This window comes from Equus przewalskii, chromosome 22 (genome assembly GCF_037783145.1).
Source record: "Equus przewalskii isolate Varuska chromosome 22, EquPr2, whole genome shotgun sequence".
NCBI classification, from domain to species: Eukaryota; Metazoa; Chordata; class Mammalia; order Perissodactyla; family Equidae; genus Equus; species Equus przewalskii.
Genome location: NC_091852.1, coordinates 33,225,552 through 33,243,684, shown reverse-complemented (window position 1 = coordinate 33,243,684; position 18,133 = coordinate 33,225,552). Strand labels below are relative to the sequence as shown.

Genomic DNA, 18,133 nt, shown 5'->3' with positions numbered 1-18,133 from the left:
ACATTACTAAAGTCACTTACCTGTCATAGGACTTCTGTTGATGCAAATAATCCATAATCAATCTATAAATCAAAACTGGGGTGAGTTTATTATGAGCCAGATCTGAGGACTAGCCCAGGGCCTTCCTCCCCAAGAAAGAAGGGCGCCACAGAAGTAGGGTGTACACAGTGGTTATAGACCATCTTGGAACAAAGAGCATACATCACGGGGCCGGCCCAGCGGCACAGCGATCAAGTTCGCACTTTCTGCTTTGGCAGCCCAGGGTTCGCTGGTTCGGATCCCGTGTGTGGACCTGTGTACCACTTGTCAAGCCATGCTGTGGCAGGTGTCCTACATGTAAAATAGAGGAAGATGGGTACGCATGTTAGCTCAGAGCCAGTCTTCCTCAACAAAAAGAGGAGGATTGACGGCAGATGTTAGCTCATGGCTAATCATCCTCAAAACAAAACAAAAGAGCATACATCATGTATGATAGGAATGTCTCACTTACAATTGTCATGAGATGCCTAGCTGGCACAGCAGATCAGTGGTCAGCAGGTCAGTGGTCACAAGGTGAGCACAGTAGGTCAGCAATTAATCCTTAGTTCCCAAGAAGCCATGCTTATCCTTAAAGAAATGCCGATATGGGGGGAAGTTACATCCCTATATTTAACGGCATCATTCTTGTCTTTGGGACATAGTAAATATTCAAAGCAGGTGTACGATGCCACATCAGGCCCATTTGGAAAAACAAGGTCAGGCCAAATTAGTTTTAAACCAGATGGCTTCCTCATATACTCCAATATATCCTATTGCTTTTCATTTATTTATCACTTCCTTTCTTCTGTAAAATGAAGGGGCTCTAGAAGAGAAAATACAAATGGTTAATGGGCATTTAAAAAAAAAAAAAAGCTAAATCTCCGGTAAACAAAGGAATGCAAATTAAAATAGTGACAGGACACAGCATTTCACTTGGGAAGTGAGTTAAGATGAAAGGGGACGATACAGAATGCCAGCAGTGAACACAGCTGGTAAGGGTGTAAGTTAGGACCATCTTTCCAGAAAGCCTGCATATCTAGAGCCTCAAAATAAGTTTCTACCCTTTGATCTTATAATTCCACTTCTAGAAAACTATAAGGAGTAAAGAACTAGAAAAATAAACTAATTTTTATAACTAAGGATTTTTCATCACAATCTACTGACGTAGTAACTACTTCAATGTAACAACAGAATGACTGTAGATATCATAGTATATCCGTGTCGCAGATGGTACAGAGATGAAAAAGAAGATCACAAGGAATGTTCAGTAATATGGAAAATGCTTAGAACAGACGGTTAGGTTAATAGCAAACAATGGTACACAACTCTTTTTGTGGTATGGTTCTAATTAAGTTTAAAAACTGTATATACATACAGATACATATGAAAACCTAAAGGTGTTTTCTTTGGGTGTTGGGAAAGTGTATTTTTTCCTTTTCCTTAAGTTTTTGTGTTTTTATCTTTTATTTATTTATTTATTTTTTTTAAAGATTTTATTTTTTCCTTTTTCTCCCCAAAGCCCCCCAGTACATAGTTGTATATTCTTCGTTGTGGGTCCTTCTAGATGTGGCATGCGGGACGCTGCCTCAGCGTGGTCTGACGAGCAGTGCCATGTCCACGCCCAGGATTCGAACCAACGAAACACTGGGCCGCTTGCAGCGGAGCGCGCGAACTTAACCACTCGGCCACGGGGCCAGCCCCGTGTGTTTTTATCTTTTAGTTAATGAGCATGAATTTTTTTTACACACGTAAAAGGAAGTTATGGGAAAAAACAATTCATAAATAGAATGAAGGATATGAACTAGTTGATTCCTAAAATTTCTCCTAAACCATACATTCTATGATTTAGATTACACTTTAGAAAAAATTGCAAAGTAGAGGATTATAAAGAAAATCAACACATGTTTTATTGATTTAATAGACTGGCGTTTTGAAGCGGCCCGTTTGCTTCGAGGTCTTTAAGCTGAGCTTGTGGAGGAAGGAGCTGGGACACTAAGATGCTGGTAGACAGGGCGTCTGCGCTAATTCTATGCTCTTAAAGTAACAGCTACTTGCTTGAGAGAACATAGCCTCTTGGGAAACTTTAACTCCTGAAACAGTCATCGGTTGCTGACTGGAACCATAAAGGAAGTTGTTAAGAGTTTGCATACTGTAGGAAAAAGACCCCGGGGGTAGTGAAGCAATTGCAGAGTGTATGATTTTGTTGTCATGGGAAGCCATGTAACAGAGTGGTGAAGTGCAAACTGGGTTACAATCACAGGGACACAGACTCTGGGGTCAAACCGATGACCTTGGGCAAGTTACTTAACCTCTTCATGCCTCCTTTTCCAAATCGTAAAATCATTATCTACCTCCTAAAACCATTGTAGGAATGAAACAAGATAATATATGTAAAATACTCTGAACAATACCTAGCTCATAGTAAACACTTAATCAATGTTAGTTTTTATTATGATTATTTCACTTCCTGAGCTCACTGTTTATTTATAAAATCAGAATAATTAGGAACTGCTTCCTAAGTTTGTTGTGAGAAATAAATGGAGACATACATATAAAGAATATAGCCCAGTGCTTGTGTATAGTAAGCAAAAAGTACTAGTAATCAAAAAATGAGAAAAGGAAGATACTAAGAATTGTTTGTTAAAGAAAAAAAAAACTTAGAAGTCACAAGTGGGTTTTTCTTATCCACAATTCTATTCTCCCTGTCTGAGAGAATTCATTCTGGAAATCCCATGTTGGGCAAGATCACCAAGGATTTTCCACCCTCATGAGGTCATTGTACAATAAATCTTCTTTAAGAGGTTAGGAGCTTCTTGAAAGAGAAGAACTTACTTCATGTCTGTGTCTTCCCGGGGCTTCTTCTGAGTGTGGCTCAGCTGCTCTCTGTTGGAGGGAAAGGAAGCAGGTTGTCAGGACAGAGGAGGGAAGAGCACTTCACTCGGGTGCCAGAGGCCCCCTTCTCCCAGGTTCTGCTGCTTCCAGCTGTGACTTTGGGCAAGTCTCAGAATGTGGACTCCTTGTTTCCTCTAACAAGAAGCAATTAGACTTCTCTGTCTCGGGGTGGTAAGGTCAGAGGAGGCGGTGGATCTGAAATCCTTGGTAAAGTCTATCTAAGTCTAATTTCCTGAGCTAAAACACAAAAAAGGAGAACCATTTTCTCTGAGTTTAGACAGCTAGTGGTTCCCTGTGGATACAGTTCTCCTGATTTCCAATTCATTGCTTCTCGGTGAATCAATTTATGTTATATATGATTTGGACCCAATCCAGTTGTCCTGTGGATAATGGTATTCAGTTACAAATTTATGATCGAAACTTTTATATTCGATTTATATGAATTACTTGGGAAATTAGTTGGGTGAAAATTGCGATAATTAAAAAATCTATCAAAAGAAATTCTGTGATGGCTTCAAAAGTTCGTTTTGACTGGCATTTTAAAGATTTTGATGTGGAGTAAAACTTAGACAATCTCGCTGGTTTTCTTTACCATTCTAGTCAAGCGTATCAAAGTCTGTGTTTGAGTGGGCGGGAATGGGTCCATCCTGAGCTGGCTATTTTTTGCTTAAAATGCCACTTCTCTATTAATTGATTTTCTTTCTTAAAGACTTTTGGGGGGCCGGCACCATGGCTGAATTGTTAAGTTTGCCCACTCTGCTTTGGTGGCCTGGGAGTCCCCAGTTTGGATTCTGGGCACAGGCCTACGCACCACTAACCAAGCCATCTGTGGTGGCATCCCACATAGAACTAGAATGACTTACAGCTAGCATATGCAGCTATAAACTGGGGTTTCGGGAGGGGAAAAACAAAGAGGAAGACAGGCAACAGATGTTAGCTCAGGGCCTATCTTCCTCACCAAAAAAAAAAAAAAAAAAATGACTTTCGGGTACTTGTGAGATCTAAACTGTGAGTTAGGAGCTAATAGCCTCAGGCACAGGAAAGACAAAAGTTTCCATTGTTTACACCATCTTCAGTTGATTGGTAATAACTACCTGGAACACTGAGGATAAGATGTTTCAGGCCACATAGGAGTTCTGCAAACAGCAAAGCAAGCAAACAAAGCTGTGATTGATTGTGGATATCTGATAGAATCTGGGCTCAGGAGGAGGAAGGCACTCTTCCCCGGTGTTGTGTAGCTACGATTGCAAAACTACAAAGAGAAGTGATAGTAGATATGATTCTCATCAGACAAATCATTACCCTCGACCATCAAGAATTTCCATTACAGAGAGAGCCTAGGAGTACAGCTGGGATCCGTTTTTTTCTCGTTGTGCACAGATGATCTCAGATAAGTGATGGGTATCGTGTTTCTAGGAACATGAAAAATACATGCTCTTATGATTAAACCGAATGTGTAATTATAAAATAAATACTAGCTCACATTTCCCCTCCACCAGATAAAATGTTACTAAATTATTTTCTTCTGTTTAGGAAAATTACCAAGGAAGAAAGTTTGGTGGAAGAAAGCTTTTTTGAATCTGTATAAGGAAGAACTCAAAGCAGGGTGCTTTCCCACTTTTCAGAACAACTTTTCACCCATTTTAGTTGGCTTGTACAGATATACTTAGAATACGTGATTTCCACGTGAAGAAAAAAGCAATTGTGGGAAAATGGTCTGTAAGAGCAGAACTGGTTTGTAGCCGCGACTTGAGGCTTTCGAAATGCTGAGAAGCAGCTGAACCACTCAAGCAAGCAGAGACAGGATTTGTTTCTATTGCAGAGTCAAATTAAGTCTGATGAGGCTAAAAGCCAGTTTACAAGCTCCCTTGAGGCATCAAGCCAAGTGCCCTTTCTGCTTCCACTTCCAAATGTCCCCACTGATTCTGCTGACCCCTGTCGGCAATCAGAGCAAGCTGTGGACAGACGGATTCTGAGGGTCTGACTCGGCCCTAAGTTGGGACCAAGAAAATGGAGATCTCAAGATGGGCTAGGCTTCCCATTAGTGTTGTCAAGTAAATTTTGGCTGTCTCTGGATATCATAATTTTGTATCAGAGACAGGACAATTACTACCATTTTATTTTGGGGGAGATAAAAGACCCATCATTGTGTGTGAAATCTTTTTTAACTCCGAGTCCTGATTTCCTTTGCTGCCGTTCTGCGTTTTGTTTGTTTGTTTATTTTTTTTCACCCCGTCACTCTTTGTCTGTTCATCCAAATCCTTTCCTCTTTCCCTTCCCCTGCCACCTTCTTCAAGCAAAAATCACAACAATATTCTCCATGGAATGTCCACATACTTGGTGTTTCCCAATGCCAAGAGAAAAATACAAGAGCAAAATGAGAATGTAAATAAATCATAAATACAGCATACTCTTTTGATCTTTATTGAGCCTAATTTTGTAAACTTCATCCAGCCCCAGTTGATAGAAGGAGGAGTTTTGTTTGATTTTGAATTTGGAAATTGTTACTCTTACGTCCTTCCCTCCCACTTGTATTGCTTCAGGTTGTTTCTGAAATATTAGAACTCGGTTTTTACTACTACATCCTGTCTTAAGACAATGAGGAAGAAAAAGAGAAAATTAGAATGCAAATAAAACGTACTCAATTTGGCTTTCACTCAACCTAATTCTGTTGCCTTCACCAAGGCACCAGTCTTGCTAGTCTATTTTCCTTGAGACAAGATTTACTCTCTTATTCCTTTGATATATTTTGTAATAATAATGTTACATTTGTATGGGCCTTTATAATTAAGAAAATATTTCCATATGGATTATTTCATTTGTTCTCACGGGGAGACCAGAAGAAGGAGAATGGATGGCCCCATTTTTGAGGGGGGAAACTGATCATAAGAATCAAGATTAGAATCCAGATCTTCAGAATTTAAGTCTACTCTTTTCACACCACTGTGGCAGAGGGAGCCACAGAAATAGATTTCCTTCTCTTTTTCTCTGGTCTCTTCCTGGTCAATGAACATTAGGATCTTGGTCTTTGCCTTTATCTCCTAGTTAAGGACTTATGAGACAATTAGAGAATGAGCTATGGCCCCATATGCTGTTAGGTAAGAAGTTACAATATTTAGCTGATTAGTGACTAGACTAAATTAATAGAAAAACTTGAAGAATAAGGTGATTATTAAAAGAGTAGTTCAAGTTCAGCCATGAGTAACAAAACAAACCCAAGATAACAGTGGGTTAAACAGGAAAGAAATTTACATTCTCTGCCGTGTAAAATTCTGGAAGAATGGGCTGGTACGGTGACTCCGCTTTGCATAGGGCCCAGAGACCTGGTCTCCTTCTAGCTCGCAGTTCTGCCAGCCTATGGCATGGCCCTGTTCCTTATGTGCAAGGCAGCCTCCTCAATCTGGGCAAAAGGGTTGAGGGAATCATAAAGATAAATCCACAAATAAAAAAGATAAAAATTCTCACCTTCATGGGAGAGATGGCAGCGACCTATGTAAATAAGCAAACCTACTATGTTAGATGGTTACAAGTGCTAAGGTTAAAAACAAAGCAGAAAAGGATGCTGGGGATGAGAGTATCATAATTTGAATGGGGTAGTTAAGTGTGGCCACACTGCAAATGTGATATTTGATGGAAAGTTGAAAGTGGTGAGGTAGAAAGAGGGATTCTGGGGGAAGAATGTTTGTGCCAGAGGGGAAAAGCAGGTGGGAAGGTTTGGGATGGGGGTGAGAAGGGGAAAATTGATATGATTTGTTTGAGGCAAAGCAAAGATTCTGGTGTGGCTGAAACAGAGTGAGCAAAGGGAAGACAAACAGGAGATGAGAGAGGCAAGGAGAAACAGATTCCGTGGTGCCTTACAGGCCATCAGGAGAGCTTCAGCATTGACTCTAAGATGAGAAGCCATTGGAGGTTTGGGGCACAAATTGACATGATATAAGCAATGTTTAATGGGAACCTTGGGTGCCATGCTGAGGAATGCCTATAGGGGAAGCAAGAGAAGAAGCAGGGACATCAAATAGGATGCTATTGCTATCATTCTGCAGAGTTGGTGGTGGCTTGGACCAGGGTGATAACAATGAAAGTAGTGAGAAATAGTTGGATTCCAGATATGTTTTGAACTGAGCAAGAGTTAAATTTATATTACCGTGTAAACAAATTACTAAAACTTAGTGCCTAAAAACAACACAAATTTATTATTTCACTGATTTCACTGGTCAGGAGTCCAGACATGGCTTACCTGGGTTCTCTGCTTCAGGTTGTCGTCAGACTGCAATCAAGGTGTTGACTGGGATCCATTCTTATCTGGAGGCTTGATTTAGGAAGAATCTTTCCCAAGCTTGTTCAGGTTGTTGGCAGAATTCTTTTCCTTGTGACAGTAGACTTCTAGAGGCTTGCTTCTTCAAGTTCAGCAGGAGACCCTCTAGCTCCAGTCTGCTGAGAGAGTCTTATATATCATGTAATGTAATCACGGCATGACATCCATCACCTTTGCCTTATTCTGTTGGTTGGAAGTGTCATAAGTTCTGCTGTCATTCAAGGGGAGGGAGCTTCTGGATACTACGGGGCTGGAATTGGAGGTCTCTCTAAGGTCTGTCCACCACAATGAACAAATAGGATTTTTTGTTGTTGTTTATCTAGATGTAGAGTATGAGACAAACAAGAGAACAACTGAAAAGTTGGAGTTGCCATTAACTGAGATAGTGGAGACTGAGGGAGGAAAGACCAAGAGCTCAATTTTGGCTACACAAAGTACGACTTGCCTATTACATAACCATGTCGAGCTGTCAAATAGACAGTTGCACTTACGATCTAGAGTTAAGTGAGGAGGTTAGAGATATAGATTTGGGACTCATGACATATAAGTGGTATTTAAAGCCAAGGAATGAGAGCACTAGGGAGGGAGTATGGACAAAAAACAGGTCCAAGGACTGGACCATAGGTTCCCCAATATTAAAAAGTTTAGGAGTCTAGCAAGAAGCAGTGAAAGAAAAGAAGTGAGATAAGAGGAATGCGTTAGATTGTAAAGTCCTAGAAATGTCAAAATTGACTATAGAGGAGCAGTTTTAAACGCAGCTGCCTTTCCAAAGGAACCGCTTTGCTGTCTTGAATCTTGGACAGGGCCAAACCTTTGATCTGGGCTAAAACTGCAATTGTTTTACAAGCAATTGTGTGAGAGGTCAGCAGAACAGATATCCTGATCACAAAGACTGAGGATTGTGAACTTTCGGAAGCTAGAGTTAATAGTCGATCAATGTTTAGCCAAGACTAGCTTCTGCCTTCAACTCCAATTAAAATTCTTTGTAATGCAACCTCCCTTCTTTGCCTTTAAAAGCCCCTGACTTTTACTCCCCAGCGGGACACCCTTGGGTTTCTACCTGAATCTCTGCTCCCCGGATTGCAGTTCTTTGATTCCAAATAAACACTTTGACTCTTAAACTGGTTTCTGTTTTTGAAGGTTGACAGAAACAGAGTTTGATTTTGTTGTGAAAGTTTAACAACCAGATTTGCATTTTTGAACAAATAAGCCAACCTAATTTAGCCTGAGTGTGGGCAACATGGTCAGTGGGAGTGTGTGAACTGTTTTATTCGGGGACTGACACCATAAAAAAAATAAGCTGCTCTGTAAAGCGTACACCCCCTCAGGTGTCGGGAGACACATGTCATGCACTACCTCAGATGTGAAAGGTTTCACACAGTGACAAGAGAATGAGTCTTCCTTTAATGGATTAGCTGTGGATAATAGAGGCATTTCTGTTCACACCCTTCTGACAAACGTTTACTTCAGTATCCATGCACAGAAACTATAAAAATGGATGGGCTTTCCATGGGCATAATAAACCACCATTGGTTCAGCTAATCAGACATTGAGTTTAAGGATATATTTCAACACATTTTATTTTGGATAAAATAGTTTCTGTTCTTATAGAACACAGAGAAATAATGATGAAATTCTAAGTGGTTAAAATAGAAACAAAGACTCCATTTGTGCAAATTCAGTACATTATAATGTAATTAGTTTTGTAGATAATGTAAATATGCACGTACATCCACTGTGTTGTTAGCTGTATATATTGAAGCCATGTTTCTCTATTTTTGGTCCCTGTTACACATAAACAAAAACCCTTATGCTCACTTGGAAAAATATATATTTTCCCCAATTTCCACTCAAGCGTTTCTTAGGCATCTCCATTGCCCAGAAAAGTCAGAATTGTGCCTATGTGACAAATTATTAAGCCTATTTCTTATTTGGATAGCATTGATTTGGAATTAATCATGTTTTCCAACAACATGTAAATAATTCTATCAGCTCTCTTACACAAATTAGATTATAGTCCTCATATATCAAATGAGGAAACAGAAGCAAAGAGTTCAAGAGCTTTCTCTGAACACAGAGGACCAAACGCTGTGCTTGGGCAGCGAGGCTGGCGTGCTCCTTTTGGACCACACAGCTGACATCCGACTGGGGCATGTTGAGTCCGGAAGCAGGAGTTACTAGCAGGGTAATGAAATGGCTGCATCGCCTTTCAGATGGGCCTGGAGGTCAAGTTAGTTTATTTGTTTTTAATTTAGCTAAATTATAGGCTGCTTGAAAGGTTCCTTTGTCGGTAGGGATCTTTTGAATAGCCACACAAACCTTTTGGTTTCTCTCTCTCCCTTTCCTCTAACCCTTTCTCCCATTTGCAGGATTAAGAAAGCACTGGGGAGGCACATTAATCTTGCCGGCGTTGTCAGGAGGGATCAGCAAGTTTTATTAAAAGCCCCTGGGATTGCCTGAAAGGCCTCCTTGTCCGAGTTTGAAATGAAAGGGACATGTTAAGATCTTGGGGCACATTGTCGGGACCCTTTGCCCTGCCCCTTGGACTATGAGCTGACATCCCCCGAGGAAGCACAGAAGCCCTCCTTTGTTGAAGGGATTTCGCTGGTGGACGAAACCAGTTGGCCAGTGTCAGCATGAGCTCCCTGAGCTGGGGTGGGCTGAACGCCCTGCTGCTGCTGCTGCTGCTGCTCCCAGGCTGGGCCAGCCCCACCTTCGTCAGCACTAACCGTGGGGTCAGGGTGGTGAAGGGCAGCTCCACCTTCCTGTCTGGAGATGACCTGAAGTTTGCCATTCCCAAAGAGAAAGATGCTTGCAAAGTGGAAGTTGTGATGAATGAGCCAATAACCCAGAGAGTTGGGAAACTCACTCCACAGGTAGGTCATAGTCGAGATATTCTGTTTAGTGGTGTCTGTGAACGTGAGTGTGTGAGTGTGAGAGAGGGACAGAGAGGGGGAGGGAGGGAGAGAAAAAATGAGAAATATAAAAGGTCTCTTTTCAATCTACCAAAAGTGAGTATTGTAAGATGTTTAAATTTGAAATGGTGGAGTTCACAGACATACTATTGTACTGTTTTCCTATGCAAGGTAAAACCTGTTTTTTAAAAGTTTTTTTTAAATCGAGGTATAATTGACATACAACATTATTTCAGTTTCAGGTGTACAACATCATGATTTGATATTGGTAAAACCTGTTTTTGAGTGTTCTTGGCTAGTTTTGGATTACCACCATGAAATCAACAGGATTTACTCCTATTTGTGCTAACACCTTTGGAGGAAGGCAGGTTCAAACTAATATAGGTATATGCATTTTTTAATTAATAATGCACCAAATCAACAAGTCTTCCCAATTTATCCTCTTTTATTGAAGAGAATTTTGTAAATTCTACCAGCTGCTTGACGGTAGAGAGCAGCTAATCATCCAGGAAAAGGCACAATGTAAGAGAATTTCACACCTCTCCATTTTAGACGCCTCACCACTCTATGAGAGAGACAGAGAGAGAGAGAGAGAAAAAACAGGGACAGCCTTCCAAGGATTGGAGTGGGAAGTCCCTTGTATTGTGTGACATGGTTAGTCTTTATAGGATTATTCCTGTCCCAAATTATCTCACCCATTGCTAGTCAAATTGCCTTTGGATAAGATATCAGGATTTCAAGATTTTTAGGACATACTTGTGACCATAGAATGGCAAAAGTAAAAAATGAAGACATTTTCTTCTGTTAACATCACTTAAAACGTCCCCTGAATAAGCAAGAGACATGGAAAAGAGATATGAAGATACTTCACTTTAAATATTTACTGTTCTTCAAAAATGTCTGCATAAAATTTTTTCCTTTCATCAAAACCTTGGAGACCTTGTCATTTAAGAGTATTCTATGCTCAATCCTTTGGTAGGGTGAAGAATTACCTTCTAATTCACTGGATTTTAAAAAGTCTGTATTGCCATATATTGTATTTGCTTGAAGTAGGAGTTTATCTCCATACAAAACAGAAAATGGCTTCTGGTTTTATTGCTTGTTCCTACTGTGACTTAACTCTCCTCCCAATGCAAACAATTTTGAGAATATTCAACACTGGATGCTGCTGCTGTTTCTGGAAAAATGCACCATTCCCATTTACTGAACTGTGAACAGTAATTTTCTTCTTCTCCATTTGGCTAAAGAAACAGATTCCATGAGGTTCTTCAAAAGCGGTACTAGATGTTGTGGAGATGGACTAAAGAGACTTAGATAAATGCTAGTTCAAATGGACATCTCTAGACTTTCCATTTACCACACTTAAAGTTATAGTCTAATTCTGGAACACATCAGAATTCTACGGAGGGCTGTCAAGCTGAGAATATTCCTGATGTGGTAGTAACCAAATATGTCCCTCCATTTTCCCATGAGATTTTCTTTTGTCAGTCACGGGGCTTCAGATGGGCATTGAAAAAATGTTAGTATACAATAATGGCCCCAGGTCCTAAGGCATTGGATTCCCAAGTATTTGGTAATTGTAACACCTCTCCACTTTCTCCCAACATAACTTGCACTCTGAGAGTGTGTTTGATTGGCACCCATCACTCAAGGAAAAAGGAGAGACCTGGGATAGCTCGTACCTGGAGACCAGATGCGATGAGTAGTGACACGAATAAGCTCAGCTGCAGGAAACAGAGATCCAACTACAGGGACTGGGGTCAAAAGCAAACCCTTGGAATTTTGGGGAACAGCAAGATAGGACCCTAGTCCTAGAGGACTGAGGTTCTTGATAAAGCAGGACCCAGGGCTGTACAGATATATGAGGGTGCCTTATAAAGGCTGGTGAACTGATAAATTGGTATCCCTTCCAATCAATATATTTAAAAAAAAATGATTCAACGTTTATTTAGAAATGAGGCTGAATATTTTATGGAGGGAGAAGAAGAGAAGAAAAATTCCTCCTTGTAGAATGCTGGAGCAACCTGTGGCCCAGCAGTACTTAGCTCTGGCCCCAAGCATGCATACTCCACTGAGAAAAACAAAAGCCTGTTATTCACTTCTTCTTCCTTAGAGAGAAATTTGGGGAGGATGTGCGATTACTCAGCCCAGCCTCTCTGGGTAGCCTCCCTCCCTCCCGAATAGCCTGTGACTTCTGAACATATATGGCACCTTTTCTGAGAGTAATGGAATGGTCTCCATTATAGATTTTCAGTGATGTTTAATGGTCCTGACCATTTGACCTGCTCTGAGGCACTGGACAGCAAAAAGGGATCTAAGTGACTAAAACTAGGTAAAAAACCTTATTTGGTCACAAAGATCAAGGGTTGGAATAGATCTCCAAATCATCTCCTTCTCAAACTTTCTCTGGTTTTAAGGCAAAAACCCAGTTTTTAAATGTTTGAAGCTGTAACAAGGTAGAAGCTATACACGGTGAACTCAATAGCGACGGTGTGTGAATACCTCAAGAGGATTTCTTAGCACTCTTTCTCTGCTTCTAAGACAAAAATCCAGATAGAAAGACAATATGGAACAGAAACAACAACATGCCTGGCTGAGTTAGGAAAGTCTGGACTACTAGGGAAGGGAATAGGGCTCCAAATATCCCCACTGGGCCCCTAGAGTCCTATTTTTCATTAAAAACACCCAAGAAAGACCCCTGAGTCCTGAATGTTCACTGCATGTATTTCCCAAGGTAAATCCGACATCTCAAATCAATTTACATCACCTAAAGTAGATATGTGATTTATACCTTCTAAAATTTACTCTGTTTAAAAGGAGTGCATTAAAATGTAGCATTTCATCACTTTTTTGTCAAATATTAGAACTTTGTACCATGAAGAAATCTATATATCCGGAAAACTTTGTTTCTCAAACTGCTGGGTGACCTTCCTATTTTTTTATTACGATAATTTCAACAAAAACAAAATTCCCAAGTAAAGTCTGCTTTTTTGGCCTGTGCACTTCTTTTGAATCTAGGCTGATTCAGCCCTTTTCAGGGATTTATTTCTTATGGAGTTTTTGAAATTAAACATAACCAAGTGCATGCACGTGTACCCACATACGCGTGCGCACCCGCACGCGGCACACACACACACACACACACACACACAAAGCCTAAAGATTGTTCTTTAACAGAGCTTACTAGTAAGTTGAAAGGAAGGCTTATGTGATCCCATTTCTAGTGAGACAACAGTATTAACGACACCCTGCTGTGTAAGGAACAGTTTGGTTTGATTTGCACAGAAAATGTTTTGTTTAACATCTGTTCAATTCGTGTTTTCATTTCATTACTGAAGTTTGTCTTAGGACCAACAGGTTCATTTCCTGTTGGATATTTGGGAAGGGATTTCCATTGGCGCACACCAGTACCTTCTGTTTAGATAACCCTCTTGATATAGTCAATTAGATAAGGCTGATGGCAATATGTTTTCCTCATGTTTTAGGACAAGGCTTCCTCACACACAGCACTTCTCACACCTGCCCCAAAGCAAGAAATTTCCCGGGTGGAAAAGCACCCCAGTTTAGTGCTGATCTTGCTCTTTTGAATAGGAAACACAGCGGTGAGAAAATCTCTCTAGTTTGAACCAGTTCACTGTCATTAAAGTGAGTAATGAGTTAGGAATGTGTGACAATTTAATTATAAATTGTAATTGAAAAGCAGTTGAAGTGGAAAAAAACAAAGCTAGACAGTAATTAGGAAAGGATTTAGCTCTCCTTTGTTTTAGTTAGTAAATTTATGGACAATTACGGTTGTCGCCTTTTATAAAAGGAAAACATATTACGAAACATAAAACAGATGTTTCTTTTAACAAAGCAGATTGTCTCTTTATTACCATGAGTATTTGTCAATGATATGGGGAAGGTCTTCCCTTTATCTCCTTCCTTGTCAATTAGAAAGAGGAACCAATGATGTCTGTGGGAAAGGAAGATCATTTGTATTCGTGCTAAAGTCTTCTTAGAGAGGATTGTGTTGTCTGTAAGCGTTTGAGGCTGCAGAGAATAAACACCATGAACACAACAGGGACGATGAGTGAATACCTCAAGGGTATTTCTTAGAACTCTACCAAGTAAGATTGAGCAGAATGAGGGTCTTGGTGTGTTTGGAAGAGAAAATTCTTCTTTTAAAAACTAGCATTTCCTGGGGTCAGCCTGGTGACGTCGTAGTTAAGTACATGTACTCCACTTTGGAGGCCTGGGGTTCACAGGTTTGGATCCCAGGCACAGACCTACACACCACTCATCAAGCCATGCAGTGGCAGCATCCCACATACAAAACAGAGGAAGATTGGCATAGATGTTAGCTCAGCGACAATCTTCCTCAAGCGAAAGAGGAAGATTGGCAATAGATGTTAGCTCAGAGCCAATCTTCCTCACCAAAAAAAAAAACCAAAAACAAAAAAAAAACACCTCAGGTTCCCAAAATATAGTAGCTAGCAATTTCCTTAGAAGTTCTGAGAGAGGTGATATGGTTAATTATAATTTTATTTGAATAGTGGAAATTGCCTTTAGATGCCTATTTGTCTCATTAACCATTTCTGCTATTACATAACTAATAAAAACAGTCTTTCACAAGTCTATGAGAAATGACTGTGAGTCACGTTCAGCTCTGATCAACCACAATAATGTCCATAATCAGTGGCTTCATTTTTTAATATAAAAACACTATTCCAAAAAGACAGGAAAAAAAGGAGAAGAAAAAATATATATAGAACTAATACAGTGTGTTTCTGTGTGGGGTAAGGCAGGCCTTGTCACGTACACACACAGGTAGACCTCTCTACCTCAATTGCTATGAATCCCTGAAGGGTGTGGGTAAATAACATTTTGAAAAGTGAAACTATATTTTAAATGCACTATAGACTGTAAAAAGATAGTTATTTAGAGAGAGAATCACTCCTTAATTTATCTGCTGATCTGCTTGGATTTTCGTGATTTAGATTTTCTCAAAACAAGACACAGCTGTATAAGCAGGATGGTGAGTGAGCATGGGGGTGGGTAGAGGTGGTGATGGTTAAAACACACACACACGTACACACACACCACTAACAGATCATAATTTCTCCAGGAAGAAATTTACTGCTGGACAAATGAAATCTTGTACGAATTTTCTCACTGATGTTTATCCATTTCTTCGTGTGAACTAGGTCTTTGACTGCCATTTCCTTCCCAATGAAGTAAAGTATGTTCACAATGGCTGCCCACTTCTCCATGAAGACACAGTAAAGCTTAGACTTTACAGGTAAGCAGCACAGGAGCATTGCTCATCTTTGCCAGATAACCCTTCTGTGTACTTCTTAGGGATTTTTCTGTGGGTGATATTATCGTGAGCAGGATTACTAGATTGCAAACAAGAAAGTAAGAAACTGGAGACCTGAGTGGGTGAGGCAAGAATTGTAGCCAGCTTTCAATTATCTTTATTTGTGTCATCTTCCTGGTGGCTTTTCTATGGCAAATGATTAGCCCTACCCTCTTTCCCTTTAGAGTTCTTTTACAAGTATCTCTGGTGATCCGGCCCCCCACTCGTGATGGGCAATGGAATTACAAACTACAAATTCTTTTTTTTTTTATTGCGGTCATAATAGCTTATAACATAGTGAGATTTCAGTTGTACATTATTATTTGTCATACGCCATATAAGTATGCCCCTTCACCCCTTGTGCCCACCCTCCACCCCCCTTCGTCTGGTAACCACTAATTTATTCTCTTTGTCCGTAAGTTTGTTTATATTCCACATATAAGTAAAATCATATGGTGTTTGTCTTTCTCTGTCTGGCTTATTTCACTTGACAAGATGCCCTCAAACTTCATCCATGTGGTTGCAAATAGGACGATTTTGTCTTTTTTATGACTGAGTAGTATTCCATTGTATATATATACCACATCTTCTTTATCCAATCATCCGTCAGTGGGCACTTGGGTTGCTTCCACATCTTGGCTATTGTGAATAATGCTACAATGAACGTAGGGGTGCATAAGTCTCCTTGTGTTGTTGATTTCCAGTTCTTTGGGTAAATACCCAGTAGTGAGATAGCTGGGTCATATGGTAATTCTATTTTTAATTTTTTGAGAAATCTCCATACTGTTTTCCATGATGGCTGTATCAGTTAACATTCCCACCAGCAGTGGATGAGGGTTCCCTTTTCTCCACAACCTCTCCAACATTTGTTGTTATTTGTCTTGGTGATTGTAGCTATTCTAATGGATGTAAGATGGTATCTAAGTGTAGTTTTTATTTGCATTTCCCTGATGATTAGTGACTTTGAGCATTTTTTCATGTGCCTATTGGCCATCTGTGTCTCTTCTTTGGAAAAATGTCTGTTCATGACTTCTGCCCACTTTTTGATTGAGTTGTTTGTTTTTTGTAACAAACTACAAATTCTTAATGAGAATTAGGAGGAAAATATATTCCAAAATTCAATGAAATTCTTCTTTTTGATTATCTGCTGCTTAGTTATAAGAAGTGCGGTATCTTCGATTTTTAAACATATTAAATAATAAAAATGTTTTAAAAATCAATTATAAAGTTAAACAGAGTGGCCATATGACCTAGCAGTTCCACACCTAGGCGTATATACAAGAGAAATAAAAACTTATGTTTACACATAAACTTGTACACAAATGTTTATTGCAGCATTATTCATAATAGCCAAAAAGTGGAACCAATCAAACTGATGAATGTATAAACAAAAGGTGGTATATTCATTGAGTGGAATATTTTTTGGCCGTAAAAAGGAATGAAGTAATGATACATGCTACAACATGGATGAACATAGAAACCATTATGCTAAGTGAAAGAAGCCAGACACAAAAGGTCATGTATTGTATATGAGATGTACAGAAAAGGCAAATCCACAAAAACAGAAAGTATGTAGTGGTTGCTGGGGGCTGAGGGAGGGTTGAATGTGGAGTGACTGTTCGTGGTTAAGGATTTCTTTTTTGGGGTGATGAAAATGTTCTGGAATTAGAGAGTCATGATGGTTTCACAACCCTGTGAATATATTAAAAACGACTGAGTTGTATACCTTAAAAAGGTGAACTTTATGGTATGTGAATTATATCTCAATAAAAATTTAATTTAAAAATTAAGCTCACGCTTTTGGTGTTGCTCACTGAGAAGAGGTGGAGTAGGTCTGTAGATAATTTTTTACTTGGTTTTTATTGGTTTTATGAATATTTGGCTAAAATACTTCAGTGTAAATTTCCCATAAGCACTAGACTAATACAAAAGAGTTTTGTAGAGGACATTGGAAGCGTGAATCATTCTATAAACACTTATGATCACCTACTATAGGTCAGGCCCTGTGCTGGGCACAGGAAACACAAGGATGAGGATCCACAGACTCTTGGTGCTCATACTCTGGTGCAAAATACGGGTAGCTAATTGTGATGCTGAATGACAAGTGCCAAAAGAGAGGCATGAACAAAAGGCTGGGCTCACAAAATGTGATCACACCCAAGGATTCCTTAGGAAGCTATACAATCAGCATACAGAGCTATTTGATCTTTCTAAGATGTTAGAGCTAAAAAACAACTTCAGAGAGCTAGCCTGGTGATAAGTTAGGACGAAACTGAAGAATTCTGGCTGCTCCCATTTCTTCCTTGAGTTTCTAAGAGCCAGAGAGGGTGGAGGAGCACTCAGAAAGGGCAGAGTTAGGGGAGCTGTCATACTTCTTGGTCTTGAGAACGTTTAAAATAGAATATAGCCATGCATCACATAACAACGTTTTGGTCAATGACAAACTGTGTATACAACGGTGGTTCCGTAAGATTAGTACCATATGGCCTAGGATTGTAGTAGACCATACCATCTAGGTTTGTGTAAGTGCACTCTATGGTCTTCAAACAACAATGAAATCGCCTAATGATGCATTTCTCACAACATGTCCCTGTTCTTAAGTGACGCATGACTGTAATCAGAGAAGTTGGAGGCAGAAGATCAGGGAGCATGTTT

General features: G+C 39.7%; 1 protein-coding gene across 1 annotated transcript in view; it reads left to right on the top strand.

Annotated features, from left to right (window-relative positions):
• FREM1 (FRAS1 related extracellular matrix 1) overlaps positions 1–18,133 on the top strand; it is a 145,799-nt gene that overhangs the window by 14,114 nt on the left and 113,552 nt on the right. The window contains 2 exon segments of the mRNA XM_070590749.1: positions 9,595–10,101; positions 15,327–15,421. Of these exon segments, the coding sequence (XP_070446850.1) occupies positions 9,862–10,101; positions 15,327–15,421 (335 nt within the window). The 5' untranslated portion in view covers positions 9,595–9,861.